General features: G+C 40.7%; 1 protein-coding gene across 3 annotated transcripts in view; it reads left to right on the top strand.

The window, feature by feature from the left end:
* The window catches only part of TMED8 (transmembrane p24 trafficking protein family member 8), a 33,104-nt gene extending 11,863 nt beyond the window's left edge, over positions 1 to 21,241 (top strand). Inside the window, exons 2-7 of one of the 3 annotated variants that reach the window (XM_053262939.1) lie at positions 1,094 to 1,172; positions 1,723 to 1,794; positions 5,792 to 5,918; positions 9,432 to 9,573; positions 10,149 to 10,445; positions 12,505 to 21,241. In XM_053262939.1, coding sequence (XP_053118914.1) covers positions 1,784 to 1,794; positions 5,792 to 5,918; positions 9,432 to 9,573; positions 10,149 to 10,445; positions 12,505 to 12,722 — 795 coding nt within the window. In that variant the 5' untranslated portion in view covers positions 1,094 to 1,172; positions 1,723 to 1,783 and the 3' untranslated portion in view covers positions 12,723 to 21,241. Of the gene's footprint in view, positions 1 to 1,093; positions 1,173 to 1,722; positions 1,795 to 5,789; positions 5,919 to 8,773; positions 8,808 to 9,431; positions 9,574 to 10,148; positions 10,446 to 12,504 lie in introns of all 3 variants that reach the window. The other 2 variants (XM_053262949.1, XM_053262930.1) reach the window with 2 other exon arrangements.
* The last annotated feature ends 1,566 nt before the right edge of the window (positions 21,242 to 22,807 follow it).

Below are 22,807 nucleotides of genomic sequence, written 5' to 3' on the forward strand. Positions count from 1 at the left end.
CAAGCTGTATTGCTTTCTGGAAAGCTCTTTTCAGCTTTTCTAAAAATACACAGGACAGAAGCTTAAAACAGTATTTAAAGCCTAATCGCAATATACAGTAAATTAAAACTACAGTTAAGATGACGAGCAGTACAGTAATCAAAAGTAAGGAAGCCATATTTAATAATCTAAAAAATCCTTCTGAAAAAGAAAGTATACCTTATTTGTTTGCTTTTTAAGTGTGTGTGTGTGTGTGTGTGTATATATATATATATATATATATATATATATATATAATTTTCCCCCCAGCTGTTTGGTAACAGGTTGTTACAAAAAACCATTTCCCAACATCCTATACAAATAAGGGAACTTTCCCTGTAGAAAGTTCACTTAAAGGCCCATAGTGCTCCATTACATTAAAGTTTTCACAAACTCTTGGTGTTCCTAATTTCAAGGTGTGTTTGGCTGATTGTACTTATCTTAAGTACAATCTGTCGTATCTATTTTCTGAAGCTCAGAGGTTTCAGTGTCATTTGCCATCTTTAATAAGCACATACTTGTTTGTTTACATTAATGCAATGCTAACATTTCTTTTTAAAGTCTGAAATCTGACAGTGCCTGTCCAACTCCCTGGTTTCTGTTTGCATTACAGGGATATTTTAAGGAAGTAGAGCATGCATTTTAAGCTGTATGTTTTCGCAGAGCCTAGCTTACAAACACAAATGTATTGTTGTTTTAAGACCCCCAGAGTAACTTATCTGCTCACCTTTGGGGACTGTTTTAAGTTGGTTCTTGCAGTCACTTCACTAGTATAGGACTCTGAGCTTAATTTTAAATGTTGTACTTGGTTAGGACGTCTTTCCTGAAGCTAGGTCCAACTGCCTTGGAATGGAAGCCTGTTGTATTCATGTGTATATGCAGAAAGCATATTGGCTTTTCCTTTTCACTGTTGGAACTATCTAAATATGTCTGAATCCTGCTGCGGCAAAGAAGCAGAATATAGCACAAAAGACAGCACACCACCAAGACTATTTCAGCCAGATGGTGGTGAGGGTAATGATTCTGCTAGAACTGAAATAACAAGGACTCATTTTTTATCTTTGCTTCCTTCTAGAGGATGAAGAGTCAGCTCAAAGTTCAGAACCGGAACCCCAAACAGTTGCCACTTCAGAGAATGACACCGTGCAGTGTAGGTAAGAAAAAAAAATGCATGATGAAGCCTTACGTTAAGCATTGTTTGCAGAAATGAAAGAGAACCTCTTTCTGCTGTACCTTTGTGAGAGAAAGACCTGCATTTGGTGTTTCCCCGTCAAGATAAAGAGGGAAGCATTTCATTCTGAAGTTTTGTTGGATATTCTCGCAATCTTATAAAATGGGATAAAACAACTTTTCCTGATCTGAAAGCAAACTTAATTATTAATACTCAACTGCTTGAATTCTCTGTTAGGAACCTTTGTGAGTTTAAAATACCCGCTGTATGGAATAGCCATAAGTAGCAGCCTAATCTTTTACTGATGGTTTTCTACCGTATTTAGCCATTGATCTATTGTTGCTTATAATTATAAGGTCGTATGTTTAAGAGAAAAAAGATGAATTAAAGGGGTCAAACTTTGTTCTCTCTCTTCCTCATTGTGGGAGCAGTGTTTATTTTTAAAAGCAATCTGAGGTAATCCTGGCATGTGAAATCGGCAGCACAAAGGAGACTAAAATCCCTGCTGCTTCTGTAATTATGTCTCCATCCAGGGACGCTGTGCAGTAGTCCAGTTAATGCCAAATACGCTTTTGCTTTCATCTCTGGGTTAGCATGAATTTCAGGTAATTTTCTGCAACACAGCTGCTTGCTCGCTACAGTGGCACAGATCTACAAATTAAGTGCCTGTCATTCTCCCAAATCTCCTTGGTTAGTTTTTGGCTTTGATTTCACTGTTGTTTGTTAGCCTTTGGACCCAGTTCAAAGAACTGGTTCTTACTTCTGCCTTAAGCCATGATTCCTTAGAGAGGAATCGGCTCTTCACTATTTTACAAGTGGGGGCCACTTTGGTTTAAAAAAACCCAAAAAAACCCTTCCGTGTGAGAGCCATTTCTCACATAGTGCTGCACTTTTCTCAGTGCTGGGAGGGCTCTTTAAAAGAGATGGAGCCTTCTCTTAAGAGCTCTAGGAGGAAAGCACTGGCAAGGGCTACACTTCCTAGCCTTCCATGCATGGAAGATGGTGTGGGGGCTCCGAAGGGCTCTGTTTTCCTAAAGGAGCATCCCCACCCCCACCCTGTGTTGAGCAAAGCGCTGGTGGGAATGGTCGCCGCCTCATGGTGCCAGGAGGACTGTGCATATTTAAGAGAGCGTCTTCTTCGCTATGAGCCCCACCGGCCGTTGAGGTCACTTGAGGAGGTCCGTCTCCAGTTGCCACCAACTTGTTTGGTGGCTACACAGAGAGAGGCCTTCTCGGCTGCTGCCCCGAGATTGTGGAATGCACTCCCTGCTGAGATACGATCCTCCCCATCTCTCGCAATTTTCAGAAAACACCTAAAAACACACCTCTTCAACCAGGCCTTTTCAGCTTTTTAAAACTTGTTTTTAAATAGTTCTGAATACTTAATTGTTGTTTTATGATGTTTTTAATTGTTAATTATTGTTTTGAGTTTTATAATTTTTGTTTTAATGATTAATTGATTTTAATGGTGTTTTAATGTAAACCGCCCTGAGCGGTTTACATGAAGGATGGTATAAAAGTTTTAATAATAATAATAATAATAATAATAATAATAATAATAATTATTATTATTATTATTATTATTATTATTATTATTATTATTATTATTATTATTCAGTTTTGGTCAAAGCTTCACACAGGCCTAATAAGCAATTAGTCAGGGAATCACACTTAGATCTGATGGGGGCTTCTTATGCCCCCCTCCCAGGCCTTTTAATGAAGAACACTGCCCTATATGTATCTTGAATCTAGGGGACCCTGCTATGAATGCCGAGCTGTGGTGGCTGTGAAGAGCAGGGCTTCCTCAGTCGTGCCCGTCCTCTGGAACCTCCTTTTAAGAAAATAATCTGCCGCATAAATTTCAAGAAGATTGCTTATGAGGAATTTAGTGTGGATGTGTGCCTGTGACCAGAGTAGCCTGTCTCATAACGGTAACATTTAAGTAAGTGTGTATGCATGTAAAAACACAAATTTAAATGTTACAATTAAGGAGACAGGCTACAACAGTCACTGGCTCACATCCACACTAAGTTCCTCATAAGCAGTCTGATGGGACAAGTTTACTTCTATTAATTTCAATGGGGGTATTCAGTGCTAATTTTCTGAAGCTTGTCCATCAGGCTGAAGACAGCTTCAACACATAGCCAGCCAATTAGGAGCGGAGGAGGGTCTTAACCCTCCATCCTCCCCTTCTGCAGCTGACACATCACTGAGGATGTGTCAGCTTCAAGCCAGCAATCCTCAAATGAGGAGCAAATAGTGTGGCTGCAGCATGGGGAGGCAGCAGGGCTCTAAATATCTCCTGGGAGCTCTTCAAGTACCCCTAGGGGGGTACTACCGTAGTACCTTCTGTTGGGAACCCATAACTTAAACTAATAAACAAAACAGCTGAGACTGAATATCCTTTAAGTGTGCCATCAAGTCGATTTCTACTCCTGGTGCCCACAGAGCCCTGTGGCTTTCTTTTGGTAAACAGCAGATTTCCACATGAGAGATCTACATTGCAGCTGGCTAGAGTTAACTGGCATGGTATTTGTTGCTTCTGTATTAGCTTATCTACTCGCCTCATTGCTGTCAAACAAGATAAACACTGTGCTTATCAGCACTCAGCTATCCAGTGCTAGAGAGTGCTTTTGTGACCCGGGCTGTGATGGTGTGAAGTTTGCTTGCCTACCTTAGACCATAGATTATAACTGCAGATGATCCTTTAAAGTTGTTTTTAAAAACCTTTCAGGGAGCTGTTTAAGGCAGAGGTGTTACAGAAAAATGCAAGTTAAATAAAAAAGCGTTCACTTGCATGTGACTCTTTCTCATGCTAGGAGGTGTAGGTAATTTTGGAGGAAGGCAAATGGTAGACTAGCTTGGCCAACACAAGATAACCACAGTAGCTGAGTGTGGCTGGATTTCCACTTTTGTATCTTAATTTGCATGTAGAACATATTTCCCTCTTGCAAGCAGTGCAGCTTGACTCACACAAGCACAACTTCTAGTACTGGAACAGCAAGTCAGTTGCTAGTTACCAGTCCAGTCTGGAAAAAGGGCTGCACAATAGCAGTAGCAAATATGGGACTGAACATTTCCCTTGATGTCATGGCAGAGACCCCACAGTCTTCCAGTCTATGTGAATGTTGCATGACAACACTAGTGTGCATGAAGGAATACACTTCTGTGCTAGGAAAGGTGGAGGAGGAAGCCAATGATTCTCTTGTGCTTCTAATAAACTGTTTTGTGTGGTGTTCAACCACCCCTCTCATCAATTACTTAAAAAGTTGTTTTGTTATCTCATCACTAGGAGGATATCTCTCTGGTAGAGTACATGATTTATTTGCAAGCAGAAGACCCCAGGTTGTGTCTCTGGCATCTCAAATTAAGAGGAACTTGTGTAGCAGGACTTTGTCTGTAGCCTTGGAGAACTACTGACAATCATGCTAGACTAGTGTTGTTCATTGCAAGGCCTAGGAGCCAGTGGTGGCCTTCATTGACACTAAGTCCAGCTCCCTAATTATTTGCTAGGCTTGTGTGAAGCTTTGGCTAAAGCCAAATACTCCACCTGCGCACACAATGGCACCATGCAGAGGTGACCATTCCCAGTGCTGCTCTTTGCCCAGTGCCATGAGACTCCTTAAAGGGAAATGGAGCCCTGTTCAGGCCCAGTGCCATCTTGAAAGGTGCTTACAGAGCTCTAGGAAGTATACTCCTTCTCAGTGCTTTCTCCATAGAGTTCTATAGGTAAACTGCTGGAAGGGCTACACTTCCCAGTGCTCCATGCACAACTTCCAAGATGGTGCTGGGACTTGGCACAGCTCCATTTCTCTTATAGGCCTCCCCAATGCTGGGGAAGGCTTAGCACTGCATAGAGATCAGTGCAGTGGAAAATGACTCTCACATTGAAGGTTATTTGCCTAAGTGGTCCCCGCTTGAAAAATAGTGAAGATTGCTGTACTAGACAATAGTGGGCCAGATAGACCAATGGTCTGATTTTATTATAAAACAGTTTTATGTGTTCACATGAAATACAATGCAGTGGTCAGTTCTGGAGGACAGTTCGCGGGGCCAAGAACTGACTACAACTTGTAGCAAGCTTGTGAGCCAAGCCTCTTGTGCTGTGCAAATAGGTATTACCATGGTTGGCACAGAGCTTCAGTCCTCTCTCTAACATTCTTTGTAGATATGGAGTTGTTTGAACAAAGCTATCAGATTACTTTAAAGTACTACTTTTGCCTGGACAAATTACCTGGGTGATTTAATGCCGCCTGAGTGGAAGGTATGATTTACTAAAGTCAGTGTTTACCAGGTAGCCCAGCTATGAAGGGATTGTTGGATGGGCTCAGCTGGACTGAACTTCTGCTACCTCAGGGAATATAACACAGCAGGATGATTCATTCTAGTTTTGACTCAGTTGAGGCAGATTCACCTGGAGTGATAGGAAAACATGCGCTTGAAAAGTCCTGTTCTTTTAGCAACCCTAGTCCCATTTTTAGCCCTTTTGATTTAATGTTTCTGGTTGGTTGGGCAGGACTTCATTTGTGCTAATCTCACCTGCCTGTTACATTATGCTCTTAAAACATCCTGAACTGATGATGTGCTGTCTGTCTTTGAGAGGCTGCAGAATGGATCATCTGTGAATGCGGATGCTACAAAGGATTTTGGAAGTGCTGATGGTAATCTGGAGGAGCAAGATGTAGCAGGAAAGGAGAGCCTAACTGATCAGTCCCAGCATAAAAAAAAGGTAGGGGATTTTCTTCTTGGAGTTTACAACAGATGCCATTGTTGCGAACCTTTGCTTCTGAATGAATTATTCATTTTTGCTGCACAGGGCCAACCTGCTTTGTGAGGTCTGTGCTTGATATCGCATTAACAGTACATGGACCTGATGGAAAATATTTATTTCCTATTGAGATTTAGGAAGTTAAGAGGCTTGCTTAGGTTCTTCTCCTGGAAAACAACCATTCAGAGAGAGTTCTGTGAACAGCACTAAAATCTATTTAGAGTATATTTCAGATAACTGTGCCAAACACAGATTGGCTCTGAACACAGTAGTTTTTCCTAGCAAAAAGGAAGTTATCACAGTTAGAGTAGTTATCAGTCTTATAATCATAAATTCAAACATCTCAGTTCTTCATTACCTCTGTGCCATATACCATTAATTACCTATGTGCTTTATGCTCTGTGCTACTCACTTACCCTCTCTCAAGAGTCTTTCTGTGGTTTCAGACCTCCACTCCCCTCTTCCTTGTTCAAGATAAAATACTGCCCCCCCCCTTTTCCTTTTCTTATACTTACTCTTCTTATACCAGCTTTCTTCAAAGCTGAAGTGCCACCCACCTGGGGAAATTGGGGGGATTCGTGATCTTTTTCTGACTCCTTATCTATCTTTCTAGAACTTGATCTCCTGAATTAATATTTTGTCTTATACTTTTGTCATGGCCAGTCTTATGTCACATGCTGACTACTTAGAGCCTCTGATCACTCTGCCAATAACCTCATATCAGTCTAGACATCTCCCTATTTTGGAGTTTAGTTTGTCTTCTTAGTTCCTCTTTCTCTTTACCCTCTTCACAAACTCAGAATTTTCCTGCTACTGTCAGCATAAAGAAATCTTACACCTCAGTGTCACTTTACTGTCATTAGACCAATTTTCCTATCTGTTACTATATCTTCAGGTGAAACTCGGAAAATTAGAATATCGTGCAAAAGTCCATTAATTTCAGTAATGCAAATTAAAAGGTGAAACTGATATATGAGACAGATGCATTACATGCAAAGCGAGATAAGTCAAGCCTTAATTTGTTATAATTGTGATGATCATGGCGTACAGCTCATGAAAATCTCAAATCCACAATCTCAGAAAATTAGAATATTACATGGAACCAAGAAGACAAGGATTGAAGAATAGAACAATGTCGGACCTCTGAAAAGTATACAGTGTACTGTGCTTGATTGGCCAGCAAACTCGCCTGACCCCATAGAGAATCTATGGGGCATTGCCAAGAGAAGGATGAGAGACATGAGACCAAACAATGCAGAATTGCTGAAGGCCGCTAATGAAGCATCCTGGTCTTCCATAATACCTCATCAGTGCCACAGGCTGATAGCATCCATGCCACGCCGCATTGAGGCAGTAATTGCTGCAAAAGGGGCCCAAACCAAGTACTGAATACATATGCATGCTTATACTTTTCAGAGGTCCGATATTGTTCTATTCTTCAATCCTTGTCTTCTTGGTTCCATGTAACATTCTAATTTTCTGAGATTGTGGATTTGGGGTTTTCATGAGCTGTACTCCATGATCATCACAATTATAACAAATTAAGGCTTGACTTATCTCGCTTTGCATGTAATGCGTCTGTCTCATATATCAGTTTCACCTTTTAATTTGCATTACTGAAATTAATGGACTTTTGCACGATATTCTAATTTTCCGAGTTTCACCTGTATATCTGTTACTATATCTATATCTGTGTGTATATGTACTATGTATATTAAAAATAGCAATAGCAATAGCACTTACATTTATATACCGCTCTATAGCTAGAAGCTCTCTAAGCGGTTTACAATGATTTAGCATATTACCCCCAACATTCTGGGTACTCATTTTACCGACCTTGGAAGGATGGAAGGCTGAGTCAACCTTGAGCCCCTGGTCAGGATTGAACTTGCAACCTTCTGGTTACAGGGCAGCAGTTTTTACCACTGTGCCACCAGGGGCTCATAAAAATGTCACTATTATATGTATTATATTATTTATTCTCCTAAATCTTGCCTATATTTACCTCAATACCACCTGCTAGTCTCTTCAAGATTACTGTATTGGACTAATGTTTACATTTCTCACATCAGGTTAGGGTTTTTAACTGCATCAAATATGTGCATAGCCAGACATGAACTCTTCTTGACACAATGGGATTGCAGAAACTTTAAATTAAAACAGAACAGGATGTGGGAGGACCTTGAAAATACATCTCTGTGGCTTTGTGACATATAAAGGTGATGGAGAAGTTAGGCAATAAAGCTAAAAAGGCGTTTCTAATGAAGCAGGATACAAATATATGCACAATCATTTTCTTTTTTGGTAAGATGAAAATAGCGGTGGGTGGGGAAGGACAGTAGCTGGGATAGGAATTGCTATTAGCATAAAAGGGCATATTGGTGAAGGTTTATACCTATGTTGCAAGTTGTTAATTTTAGTGCAAATGTTCCTTGATTGCAAATCAGAATAGGACGTAGTATGATTGCATTTACTAGAACAAGTTATACAAAATTGGCTAGCATGGAGGCACTCAAATATAAACTTTGTATTATTCTGAATTGAAAGGTGGGATATAAACATGTTTAAAATAAATAAATACAATGTATATTACTGCTGTGGTTCATTCTATCTGTTCCTGAGCCTGCACCTGCTGTATGTTGTTGCATTGGGATGAAAGCAATGCTTGGAGTATTGCTTTTGCTTCTCCATTAAAGGTAATATTGGAATAATGATAATTTTATTTTTTTAGGAGTATAAAATTTAAATATAAGTTCAAGTTATTCTGTAACCTTTTAAGGCTTGAAGCAGTTTCTTTATTTCTTGTTTTGTGTGAGGCTTATCAGATGCAAATTTCCAGCTGGTACTAAGGTGAGTTCTTAAAATAACAAAAAATGTACTCTTAATGGCAGGATAGTATTGTCTGGTTATTGCCAATGTAGAAAAATGTTTATATATGTAACATACTTTCTGTTCAAAAGCTCCAAGCTTGAATGAGGCAGGTGCTATTTTGACAGTATGGTAGTTACAGTCAAAGTTTTGACCGTCCAGTTGCTAGGGTTGCTAGATCCTTACCTTGGGATACTACCTATAGAGTCAAAAACTTAGGCACAGAGATGGGATGCAAATACTGTATCCTCTTCCTACCTGCAAGTCTCTGCTTTTCCCACACAGCAGATAAGAGAAGAGACTTAGCATAAGGGCCAGAGAACTTGTGTAATAGGGGGCACAGTGCCTGCATTTTGTCTTACAGTGTAGAAAGAAATGACTTTTTTCTGCCTGGAGCTTTTAAGGATACAGACACACAATCTTCTGGCAACTTAATATTCTGCCTACTGGGAATTTATATGATTGTCACTGCGGGATCTGGAAATGGTGCCTCAATGAACAAAAATTAGTAACACAATATAAATACAAAATATTAAGGAAATGTAGAAGAGAGGAGCTGGATATTAGTCTGTTGTGATATTAAGGAAGTTTGTATCCTTTGCATAGGAAGCCATAGTGCAGATGACAAAGTATCCTGTTCCACAAGGACCAGGTGATACAGTCATGATACAGTCTGAATATACAGGTGCAGTAGATGTCCTTTCAGCAGAGCTGGAAACCACAGACCTGCTTGGTGAGCAGAAGAAAGGTAATGACCAAGATTGTGTTATTGTCTCAGATCAGCATTTATTGTTTATGGATCAGTAGTCAGAGTGCTAAGAAATGTGTGTGATGTTCATGCTCTTCTTTCATGTAGCGCATGGTTAGTCTTACAGGCAACAGTGTAACTTAATACAGATAGGCAAAGTAGGAAACTAGGAGTTAAAAAGCAAACAAGATTTCTCTCTTTCCCCCCAGTCCACATTGTGGTGACCATTGCAACACAGAAGTCAAAAGTTTTGCTATAGCATGCCAAATGGGTCTTAACCACTGGGGTAACTTGTGGCCAAGCAGTTGCACATCAGTTTAACTCTGGGGTGTGCTACAACCATGTTAAGAGTGCTGTCAATCCAGAGAAGGCTTGAGTGGTGTGATGCAGAGATGGGGAGAGAGAAGCAATCATGTTCAGTTATAAGAGTGCTGGCAGCATAAGGTGGGGCAGAGGGGTAGTTCCCAGTTCCTGCTTTGAAAAGGGGGAGCCTTAAGACTGAAGTGTCTCTTAAGGAATAGCCTTACCCACCCACACTGATTACAAGTCAGTAAAGTCCTCCTTATTTCTTTCAGCTCAACCTCCACCTCTGATTCCACCCACTACTTGGACGAGTGCCAAGATAAGGGAGTTCAAAACGAAGATGACAAAGGAGAAGAATTCCCAAATGGTAGTGAAACGGGGTGAAGTGGTAACAGTCCGGGTGCCAACCCACCCTGATGGGAAGCGTGTCTGCTGGGAGTTTGCCACAGAAGATTATGACATTGGGTTTGGAGTCTACTTTGATTGGACTCTGGTTACTAGCACTGCTATTACTGTGCAGGTCAGTGAATCAAGTGATGAAGAAGATGATGAAGAGGAGGAATTTGAAGGTGAGTTCAGCTCAGCAAGGGGCACAACAGCTGCCTTGGTATCCGAGTGTATATACACGTCAGAATAATTTCCACCCATTCATATCAGTCACAATTATGTTTCTACATTTTTGGAGCCCCAAATGAAGTCACTGAGACCACTTCTGTTATTTTATTCCATCCTGTCATACACTTGCTTCAACAAGGTTAATTTATCTCAAAATTTATTGTCACTCAAGTGGCTCATAAAATAAAAACATTAATAGGGCTTGAATTATGAGTGGGAAAGACAGATCCCCTTAATGAAATCCACATTTAATTAACTCCCTGACTCCTCAGCAGTAGGTTTAATGTGCCTTCGGGTTATTCTCTGAGCAATCAACAAAAACTTAAAAAATAAGACCATCAATGAAACATCAACAGCACAATCACAAACCTTGACATTTTACTGGAACAAATAGGTCGTGCATATCTTCCTAAAACCTACAAGAAGTTGTATGTTAAATTTTGCACACTTTGGACCATCACAGAAATGGTTTTGAATACATAGTTCACTCGTCTGTTGTTCCATCACTTAGCCTAGGAGGAACTCAGGGCATTGGACAAGGGGGATTATCCTATTTTATCCTCGCAGAAACCCAGTGTAGTAAATTAGGTTTAATGATTGACCCCAGTCAACCAGTGAATTCCATGGCTTAACCGGGATTTTTACCCAGCCCCCCCCCCCCCGAGTTCATATCCAAATCCCAATTATTCTTTAATTTCTAACAATATTTGTCTGAAAAATTATTAGTATGCTGTCCTAACTTCCACGTTTAAACATTCTGTTCCTCTGTCTTCATCTGTTCTGGGCGTGATATATGATAGGCTGGTAGTTCTGCATTTAAAAACTGTGCCAAGTAAAACTGGATTCTTCAAGCTGCATAAATTATGTACATTTGCCTAATTCTGCTTCTGCTAGTCATGGGAGGGATAAGAAGCTATGCAGAGCACTGAAATCTCGTTCTACCCACTGGAAATATTATTTAGCTACCCTTGTGGCTTCTGAGATGTTGCAAGGCATTGTCTGGATACTTTCAGGCCTACGTTTGCAGCTATAGTGATTAGAAATTGGCTTTTTTTAAAAAAAGGTTGCGATTTTTGCTGTGTTCTACACCTACAACTAATGTTTGTGCTCGTACCAAATAATGCTTTACGTCAGAATACATACAATCCAACATGTGACACACCAAGTCTAAAGTTTTATGATGTGTCTGCGGTGGGGTTTGATTATTTTTATCTCCAATAGTGGGAGAATGAGAAGAGGAAGAATCACTAATTTTTTATATTGGGTATCAAAGTAGCATGAGTGCAACTGCACTCACTAGGCAATCTTTCTATTCTCTACTCCCTAGGAGCCCCCTGAGCTCCTCACAAAGTTGTTCCTAGGTGCTGGAGAATCCTCAGAAACAGCATGGGGGATGCTATGGTGGGGGGAGGAATCTCCAGAAATGGTGTGGAGGCATCTTCTGTGAATGGAACTCTCAGGAAGGTACTTGTCCTTTTATTCCAGGAACTTGTTTCCTCTCACTGCAACCCCCCATGCCACATCCCATGCTGTTCCTGAGAGTCTCCAAACTTGCACTAGTGACTTTTGGCGGTGTGGGGAGTGGGGCTTAGGCAGCTGTGTTGTGGGAGGCAGAGAAGATCACTTGTGCAAGTACTGTGGAACTAGCATGATTTGGGATACATACAACCCATTGTTTTCATTTTTCTGGTTAATCATACAAACATGGAAGAATGTATACTATCAATAGATTCATTCAAATGTTTTAATTCTAAATATATGTTGAGCATGTCTTGCTGATGCTTTTAGTGTTGCTTACCATGATGATTGGGTGTTGACTGTCTAGTAGATACATTCTTGAGAGATGTGGCTCAGTTGTGATGTTGCTAGATGTGTTGAAAGCCAAGGTCTAATATGCAGCATAATGTGTTTTTCATGCAGGCTTCTTTAGTTAGATGCATGACCCTTGGCCTCCAGTACTCCTGCTGGCTGCTTTTTCTGATGGATATATTGTTTGTGTGTCTTTCTTCTTAGGACCTATTCCTGTTGGTGATGTGGAAAGAGGCTCCAAAAGCTATCTGCGAAACCGTTATGGGGAGATCATGCCTGTCTACCGACGGGACAGCCACCGAGAAGTGCAAATAGGCAGCCATGACTATCCAGGCGAGGGCATTTACCTGCTCAAATTTGACAATTCTTACTCTCTTCTTCGCAACAAGATTCTCTTCTTCCACGTCTATTATACCAGCTAAAGAAGTCGGTGGGGTTGGGAGTTGGTGAGACACAAGGCACCGAGATAAGTAAAGCAAGCTTGAAGAAGTCATAGTATCTCTTAACATGTGCCATCTGATGGCTGAATCTGACATCTCTGTTTGCGTGCAGATGACTTCTTTCTACTCTGCCCCACTGCTGTAATGGTAGAAGTGATCACTGGCGGCTCCGATTTGTTTTATGCAGACACCAAACTGAGCTTTTAGTTACAGCAAGCAATCACTGGACACCATGTTCACGTGTCTGCTTTCCTTTCTATGGCACGTACATGAACTGAAATGGAAATAGGCTCTCTCTTTTTTGTGTGTGTGGTAAATATGTTGTCTTCTCCTACTGTCCTCCTGGCTGCAAAGAATCATTGGAATATACTGCCAAAGCATGCTCTAGAACTCATTCTAGAACTGCGTTGTTACTGTGCTGCAGCACATTGCCGTTTGCCTGGTCTCTGGGAATCTTGTGAGATGGAATGTACACGGGCCATCTTGGCCATTGAGAGCCTGTCCTCTCTCCCCTTTGTACAGTGGTGTGGCTCCAAAAACTAGTATGTCCAGTGCAAGGCACAGCTGGTAAACAAGCTGATAAACAAGAAAAGCATGCTCTCTCTTTCAAGGGAGCCAACCAACTATGGAAGAGAGAAGCATAAACCTCATCATTTTGACTAAGGAGAATGGGTTAAGGGGTTACCAACAAAGACTCACCTGAGTGCGCAGACGCTCGCTCGCTTGCTCACTCACTCACTAACTGGGGAACTTATTGTGCTGCTCTTTTAGTTGGCTTGTTGCATGAATTCAGTATAGCTTAAGGCAGGAGTGTGAAACTCAGTTGGGCCGGAGTGCCAAATTCCTCAAGTGCCCACGGGCCATTTCCTTTCTCTTTTTAAAAAAACCAAATAAGTCACTTGCACTGGAACCAAACATTAATTTCACCTCAGCTAGGCATTACAGTCGGACAATCAGTTGTCTGCAGCTCATCTGCACTCATGTTTTTATAGCTGGATATGATAAAGCGGTTCCATTTCAGAGGCTGGTGGTCACTCACAGCTCAGGTCTAACTGGGTGTATGCAAGTAGGCCGTTTTTCTGCAGCAGAGACTTATAAATGTATTTATTAAGATTTTTCAGATGCAAAACTAAGTATGCCTTTTCAAGCAGCTGCTGTTTGTGATGTTTGTCTAATGCATTTGCTTGACTCTTTGCATGACTGCAGCAAACATTCATAGTATGTAGTGGACTTCTTGAGCGGGTGCCCTTGATGTATAGGCAGCTGTCTTTCACAAGCTGAGCAGTGTAGATAAAAAGCAAATAACCCACCTTCTAAAGAGGCCTGTTAATTCTCTAACAATGCCATATTAAGTGTTCTGCCAAGTGTGGTGAAGCTAGCAAAGCAAATGGGCTAGTCCAGTGGTTCCCAACCTGAGGGCTCCCAGATTTTGCTGAACTACAACTGTTAAGTTAGATTTATGGTTTAAAATGTTTAATGCTGATTTTAAATGATTTTAATGTTAATGTTTTTAATTTTTAAGTGATGTTAATTGTTAATTGTTTTGTTTGTTGTAAACCACCCTGAGCCATTTTTGGTGGGACAGTATATAAATCAAATCAAATAAATAAATAAGTACAACTCCCATCAGCCCTAGCTACAATTTATTGTGACTGGGGATGATGGGAGTTTTAGTTCAGCAACATCTGCCCCCTCCCCCTGTCCCCAGGTTGGGAACCACTGGGCTAGCAAGAGACAACTTGTTCCAATTGTTTAAAGAAGGTTAACAGAAATCAGAACAACCCACTTTAAGTCTTTCAAATCTTGGATGAAAGAGTTGGCAAGCAAGAGACCCTGCTAACTTTGAAAAAGGGAGTTGTATATGAGTTGCTGCACCTGTTCTATGTTTCCTCAGGGTGAGATTGGAGGAGTAGAAAACAAATTACTGGTTCCAGACCAGGAGCAGAAAAAGTTACAAGTCTTGCAAGGAGGAAAGGTTTTAGGTTAATTTTTTTGCAAACAGGTTAGTTAGGGTCTGGGCACACAAGCATATCAATAACCTCCCAAACAGATAATTACATTAGGCTTTGAGAGCTGTCTGTCTATAAATGTCCTGGATATCAGCTGCTTCTCTTGGTCCTGAAGATCCAGAAAGAGACTGCCTATGTCTCTTTATTGTGCAGCTTTTTAATTTTTAATCTGACTGCTCTCTTGAACATTTTTATAGCATTCTTCTTCTTCAAAGCATTTTGCTTTCAAAGCTTCATCTCTCGATTGCCCACCTCTCATGGAACATTTGGAGTCCACAATACAACTGCCTGTTTTCAACACAAGGGCTTTGCTTCAAATGGCACCTAGGAAATCAATATGAGTGTTTGCTGTGTATGAGGTTTTTCCTGAAAAGACCAGTTAAAAAGGGAGAATGTATCATATATGCAAGCTTGAGCTAGATTCATGTAACTATAGAGCTGTCTTAGGGGCAAATCCCCCTTTTGTCACATGAACATATCCTCAGCTGGATAAACCTGTCTTTCTCCTTTAGTCTACAATATCTGTTAGAGGTGTGTTAGATCAAGTTAATTGCTGTTGAAGCTGACTACATGTTCTTGCTGCAAAAATAGAATGCAGGGTTGCCTCCCTGCTGAACACTGAGCTGATCTTGGAGTAGAGAATAGATATTGAAAGTAAAATTGTTATTGAAAATTTAAGATCTCAAAGTGGATTGAGTTAAAACTTGCAATAGTGTCCTACTGAGTAAAGGCCCTGCAAGTATTTCTTTCAACTCTATTCTTTTTGAGCTAATTTAACATTTACTCTTCTAAAAACACATTGCATTTGTCATGTTATTTCTCTCATTGCATTTGTCATGTTACTTTAAAATATATATATTTTCAACAAATACAGCACATGTGTAAAAACTGTGCAGCAATGGAAAAAAGCAAACAATAAATACTCGAAATATAAGCCAGAACTTAAGAGCCATTTGAGGTTATACTCAAGTCCAGTGTTAAGAAGAGATTGTCGTTTGAGCATGCAGGTACAACTTGATAGGAAACTATTGAAAACAAAATTTAAGAAAGAACATCATTCCAAAATTTGATTTGAGTGGATGGAGGGTTACAAACTGACCATCCCTTATTGACATATTCAGTAAATGGAAACCATATTTCCAAAAACTTGTCTTTTGTTACTCCTCTAACTAACCTGATTTGGTGGGTTAGCTTTTCGGAGTCATGTTACTTTTTGAATAATATTTGCAAACTAATGTCAAGGCATGTTAAAGGAAAACGAACAGTACTCTGTATAGGATGTTTCCTAAAGCATGCCTCCACTGAAGAATCAAAGTACAGGCCTCCAAGCAGCCTAAGTACCATATGTAGGGGACCCAGGTGGTGCCCAGTCCAGATATGGTCCAGGCCCACACCCTCTCTTCTTCAAAGATGGAGCCAAGTCATAATTTATCACTGACTTTTCTCGCTTTGCTCTAGGAACTTAGGAAGCTGCCTTATACAGTCAGACAATTGGTCCATCTAGCTCAGTACTGGCTACACTAATTGAGTGGATTTCCAGGGTTTCAGGCAGGAGTCTTTCCCAACCCTATTTGGAGATGCCAGGGATTCAACCTGGGACCTTCTGCATGCAAAGCAGATGCTCTATCACTGAGCTATGGACCCAGCCCACACTACAAAGAATTAATAGAAATTCACACATGCTCCTTGGATCACAGACTTGAAATTGTTGGGAGCCTGTAATCATTCCCCCAAGTAATTACATGAACCATTATTAAAGCAAACACATCCTTGTCTGCATGTGATTCAAATAACTTTTCGGCATTATACGTTCCATTGTGGGTGGAATAGAACTGCAATTGCAAGCATCAGGCGAGATCTGGTATGACTCCATGCTCTTATATGGATGCTTATGGGAAGTTTGAGGTCATGGTTAGCTATAACCTCCTAGTTAAAACACTTCGACAGCTGCCTCACTTTTTATGAATGTAAAGCTACTTTTTTGGATTTAGAGTAGATTATGTGGAAATTATGTGAAATAGAAATGTAGCCATTCACTGTGGCAAGCCCTGTTAGGTCTGATCCCCACCTTATGACTTCAGGTATTGGGAATAAAGTTTATTCCTCCAAAGGCTTTTTACAACCTTTCTTTGTGGTTGCTGCATGGGAACCTCTGGGAGCTGTGCCTGCCCAGTAACTCGTCCTCAGAGGCATTCTTCCTTTGAACCTGCAAGTTCAATTTAGCTAATATCTAATTATAGACCTGTTTTCCATAATGTGTCTAATGTAAGCCTATCTAAGCTCCTAGCTATTGCCTCTTGTGGCAGCAAATTCCCTAAATTAATTAAATTAATATATTTTGCAGAACAATCCTATGCATGATTGCTTGGAAATAAACGCTTACTCTCTAGTAAGCATGTGTAGGAGGAGCCTCATTCAAGCACCATTTGATAATTTTTCTGAATTCTCACCTTTTGTCCCTTGTATTGCAAATAACATGCTAGGCAGGTGATCATTTGGGGCTAATCAGTTTCTCTGATCTCTGAAAGCTGCTCAGGGAAAATTAAAGCTGCCTTGTTTATCTTCTTAACCAGGATGCAGTTGCCAGGAAACAGATGCATTAAGAGCTGTATAACAGAAATCTAATGACCCTAGCATCCCAAGGACTTCAGCCTTCAAAGCATATTCCTGCTACCTGCTCTGCAGGCCTTAAAGCATTTCATTTAAATAAATAGCATGAGGTAATCCTTGCTGAGGCCACCTAATGGCACAGCGAGGAAGTAACTTGCCTAGGGAGCAAGAGGCTGCCAGTTTGAATCCCCGCTGGTATGTTTCCCAGACTATTGGAATCACCTCTATCGAGCAGCAGTGATACGGGGAGATGCTGAAAGGCATCATTATAGTGCACGGGAGATGGCAATGGTAAACCCCTCCTGTATCCTGCCAAAGAAAACAACGTGGCTCAGTAGTTGCCAGGAGTCGACACTGACCTGAAGGCACAACAACAACAATCCATGCTAGGAAGGCATGGGGATACATTAGAGGAGACGTAAGCTTGTGTCCTGACTGCCTGTATACTTTCTTTGAGCTAGGAAACAGTGACTAGGTTCAGATGTAAAGTGAAACCATGGTCTTATGCGACAAGAACATGCCTCGGAAAGACGACTCTTTCCTGTGAAAAGGAGGAGAGTGAAAGTTCTTGCTTTTGATATGAAATAACATGGAACGGTACTCTACGTATGAACCCTGCAAGCGGTGGTTCATTCAAACCACACTTGGGTAAAACAGATCTGGATGAAACTGGTTTCAGTTCCTGGTTTGTTTTACTAACTGGTTTGATTAAGCTACAGTTCATATGTAACTCAGAACAGTAATTTTAGTTCAAACCAAAAAGTGGAAACTTTCATGTTGTTCCTCCTCACTTGCAAAAGAGGGGAGGAAAGAGCATGCATTCTCCCAAGCTCATTTTCATAATGGTTTCCCATTAGTCTGAACTCTTCCTGTCAACCTTAGTGCTTCAACACCAAGACCCAAACCCATGCAATGTAATCAGCCATTGGACGTATCCAAAGAAAGTAATGAGTAAGCACTACTGAGATTAATGAGATAAATTAGTCATGACTAACTTAAGTCACATTAATTTCAGTGGGATCAGTAGTGGCTAGTGGGCATTGGAGCTGGAGGGGTAGGGGAGAATCTGGTCACCGAGGCAGAAGCCTACCCAGGAAGAAGGGTAAAATGTATTTAAAATATATTCCCTGAAGCAACCAGGAAGTGCATTTTAACTCATTATTTTAGTTCTTCCTAAGGGCAGTGCCCCCTAGGAATCAGATTGGCTGGAGCAGCTTGAGTAGCAGCTGTTCCAGCCAGTAAGACCAAAATAAGTAGTTATAGGCAGGGGAGGAGGGGCTGGAAGAAGCTCCCTGCTCTGAAGGTTTCCCTGGCTGCTGGTAAGTCTGATCCTTTATTAGCTTGTTTATTTTTGTTTGGGGGGACACTGACCCTCCTGCCCTTACTAACCAGCCTCCACTGAGTGGGACTTAGTCATAACTTTCTTTGGATACAACCACATTTTCTTGGCTTTTCTCATTAGAACCAATGAGTCAACCTTTTTGTCTCACCTTAAAGTGTGTTCTGAACTTGTAGCCATTTCTTGCTCTTTGATTTGCTTATTCCTGACCTGTAGTCAAGAATAACTTCTGTCAGGTACTTGCAAAAAAAAAGGTGGGGGGATATATATTTATTCATGCAGGCTCAGAAGTGGATTCCTCATAAGGAGGCTTAGCATGACAAAGTTTGGGAAATCCTGATCTTGAACAAATACTGTGTTTGAAGTAAATAACCAAGTGCAATGTGTTAGCAGATGTTCATCTAATCATTTTCCTGCATCATTTCTTGGGTTATTAGATGTGTTGGATCACAGAGGTTACTGTGAGAGCCACTTGGATGAAAACAATGATGACCCTGCTGAAAAACACAACTCCAGTGGTGATCCATATACTTGACTCAATCCCAAGAGGATGCACCTGCAAATAGGCGTTTAACGGTGCAATCCAAAACATGCATTCTAGGAAACAAGTATCACTAAATTCTGTAGGACCTACTTATAAGTAGACATAGGATTTGGCTGTAAGAGAGTGTAACCAACATATTGGCCAGATCTAAAGAGATTAGCTAGCCCAATGGGATGTTTTGACTTTTTTGAACATCATTCCCTCTGCCAAATCAAAATAAATTTGTATGAAACTGCCTTATTTGGATTTTGACTTCTGGTCCATCTAGCTCAGTAGAATCTCTTGTGAGTGAGGCGAAGATCTTACCCAGTGCTTTCCAGAGATTCTTTTAATTGGAGATGCTAGGGATTAACCTGGGACCTCCTATTTGCAAAGCATCTTCTCTACTACTGAGCTATGGCCTCTCCCATTAGTAAACCCCTTGGTTTTAATAGTGGTTTGCCATGCAGTATGAAGGGAGCTTCTGCTCAAGAAAAACACAAGTCCAAAGCCTTTTTAGGTGTGCAGAACTAGTTGATATACAAACAGTGGAGTGCTCTCTCTCCCCACATGATACCACTAGAATACAGTGATAGAAACTTTCAGGGCTGGGGGCAACAGTGTAAGGAAGAAGAGGCACCTGAACGTCACAGGCCAGTGTTTAACAAGATGGGATACTTACAGTAGCCATATTGTTCCTACAGAATGAATATCACAGGAGAGGCTAGATCAGTGATTCTCAAACTTGGGTCCTCAGGTGTTATTGGACTTCAACTCCCATAATCCCCAACCAAAGGCCACTGAGGCTGGGGATTATGGGAGCTGGAAGTCCAATAACACCTGAGGACCCAAGTTTGAGAATCCCTGGGCTAGATTATTCCTTCTACTGGATCAGTTAACTTTGAAAGTGAGCTTTTGAATTACACAGAAGTCTTCTCTTGCAGTAGGTGTTCAAAGAAAAAGAATAATGCTATGTACTGAGGTTGGGTGTTTGAAATAAAGTTGGAGGGTTTTAAACTGGTACTACAGCAATTGGGATACAAATGGTTTATTTTTGCTTTGAATGTTTGGGCCAGAAGAAAAATTCTGTGTCGCTCAAAAGCTTCTAACATTTTCAACATGTGACTGGCAACAGCTAGGCTTTGCCCCACTTGTTCTGATGTTTACTTTTTAACGACTAATGAGCTTAAGCTTGGGTAAGATGTAGGATGGCAGCTAATGGTTAGACCTTTGTATGTTTACTTGGGAAGAAGTTTTATTGAACATAGTGAGGCTTACCCACAGATATATATGCATAAGATTTAGCCCATAAGAGATTTTAGAAGTAGCATGGAAACTCAAATTTATAAGGACTTAGATGGAATAGAAAAGACTGAGGTCATTCACACAATCAAAAATTCTATTCTACCTGGGTTTGTGAGCTCTCTGTGCTCCCAATTGTTGATTCTGTGGAAGCAAGGTGGGATGAAAACCTGGGTAGAAGTGATTGTGTGGAAGCAAGGTAGGAGGAAAACCTGGGTAGCTTTCCTTCCTTCCTTCCTTCCTTCCTTCCTTCCTTCCTTCCTTCCTTCCACACAATCGAAAACTCGGAGCATACACAGCCCCCAAACCTGGGTAGGACACAGTTTTTGATTGTGTGGATGACTTTATTGTCTTGTATGTCTCAGCAATTCAACTTGCCTTCTGTTTTGCTTCCAGCAGAAATGCCTATTGGGCACTTCATTTCTGTAACCTGGGGGGGGGGGGTTGTGATCTTGACTGACTTAATCAGTAAACATGATGCATAAATATGCTGTTCTTGTCCTCTCAGTTTATGAAAAATTCTTGGGAGGATGTTTTACTAAGCTGTAGCACCAAATCATGTGTTCTGGTCCTGGCTAGATAAAGTCTCTCTCCAATGTGTGTGTTTGTTCTTTTCAGAACTCTGCTAATGACTGGCGCATATTGTGATGTGGTTGTTTTTGCAACTCTGTTTTCACTGTTTAAATATTATTTCAATAAACATGTCCGTTGCACAGCTCAGGATTCTTCTCTTTTGCTGCTGTAAAATAAGGCACTGATGTGGGCAACATTCTCAGTACCAAAGCTTTTGAGCTTTGTTCAAATACCTGTGAAGTAAAGACATGAAGAGCTATCTCTTCTGCATAGTGAAAGGTGACAAATGCTAACTCCCAAGCATCTCCACTTAAAAGCACCTTGGGACCAAAGCAGATGTGATTTTTTAAATCAGACAATTTACATTCAATACTCTTCCACCAGTTAGAACAATAATTGTCAGATAATAATAAGAAAGTCAAGCCAATTGGAGTGATGTTTAGCCATGCAATTAGCATAGCTAACCGAACTTTGACTTCAATTCTAATCTCAAGGCTGCATTTGGGACATATTTTGGGGTTAATAAGGGGTATTAAGAAAACAGATTGCACTTCTTCTGTGGCCTGATATTGGTATAGGGGCCTAATTGCGCTCTGTATAGGAGTTGTGCTACTGACTTTGCCATAAATAGTTTGATAGCAGCGGGGAGGGATTCCCTCCTTGATGGAATTTTAAAATTGCCACTGTACTTCTTTGAGCCAGGGAGGAAACATAATTGACTTGGGCTGTCTTCCTTCTAGAGGCCTGAAAAATAACTCATAGATATTTAAAGCATTTGACTTGCTTTATCTCATGATTATCTATGTGTGATTTATGTATCTTAGAACAATTAGAGAATACTATAACTCATATTTTGGTAATTAATAACCAATTGCTCCTCTTCACAATGTTGAACAAGGGCCGTAAGAGCTCTCCTAAGACCAATTTCAGTTTGTGATAGAATAAAAGGGAACCAAAAATAAAGCCTTGCTTGACCCCTTGAAGGTCACGATTGAGTTAGAAAGCTGGCCAGCGTGATTGCATCTTACTTTGAGTCTGGTGTTATAAAGTTTATACATAAGTAATAAGAATTGTTTGTCAATAGTGGAATTCTTAAGTTTGGCCCATAGAGGTGCTCTTGAAAATGAATCAAAAACTGCTCTAAAATAAACAAATGCAGTGTACAATGAAGAACTAGGGCTATGAATGTATTTCTCTGCTAGATGCTGTAGGGCCAATGATCAATTGTAATTCTTCCAGCTCTAAAACCTTCCTGTTCATCTTCAAGTATACTCTCCTGATCAAGCCAGTCACAGAGCTTCCAACATAAATGCCTAGCATACAATTTGCTAATCATATTCAAAAGATGTATAGGTCTATAATTAGCAGAGTTATTTCTGCTGCCCTTTTTGTAAATGGGGACAACTTATAGCCACATCCCAGTCCACTGGGATGTGTGCTGAGTTGTCTATATAGGTAAATAATGCTAGGACAGGGGCATACCAATCAACACTGGCCTTAATTAGCTCTACTGGAATAAAATTGTTACCGGGAGCTTTACCACACTGTAGTTGGTTTATCAGTTGCTTGATCGTGGCAACTGAGTTACTGGGGGCCAGTGCTGTGTTTGATCAACAGGTAGATCTAACAGAGAAGTAAAAGTATTTTGATCTCCATATAGTGATCAGAAACAAGACCCCCATCCCTTTACTGGTATCCAGAAGGTCAGCTG

The sequence above is a fragment of the Hemicordylus capensis genome, chromosome 1 (assembly GCF_027244095.1).
Source record: "Hemicordylus capensis ecotype Gifberg chromosome 1, rHemCap1.1.pri, whole genome shotgun sequence".
NCBI lineage: Eukaryota > Metazoa > Chordata > Lepidosauria > Squamata > Cordylidae > Hemicordylus > Hemicordylus capensis.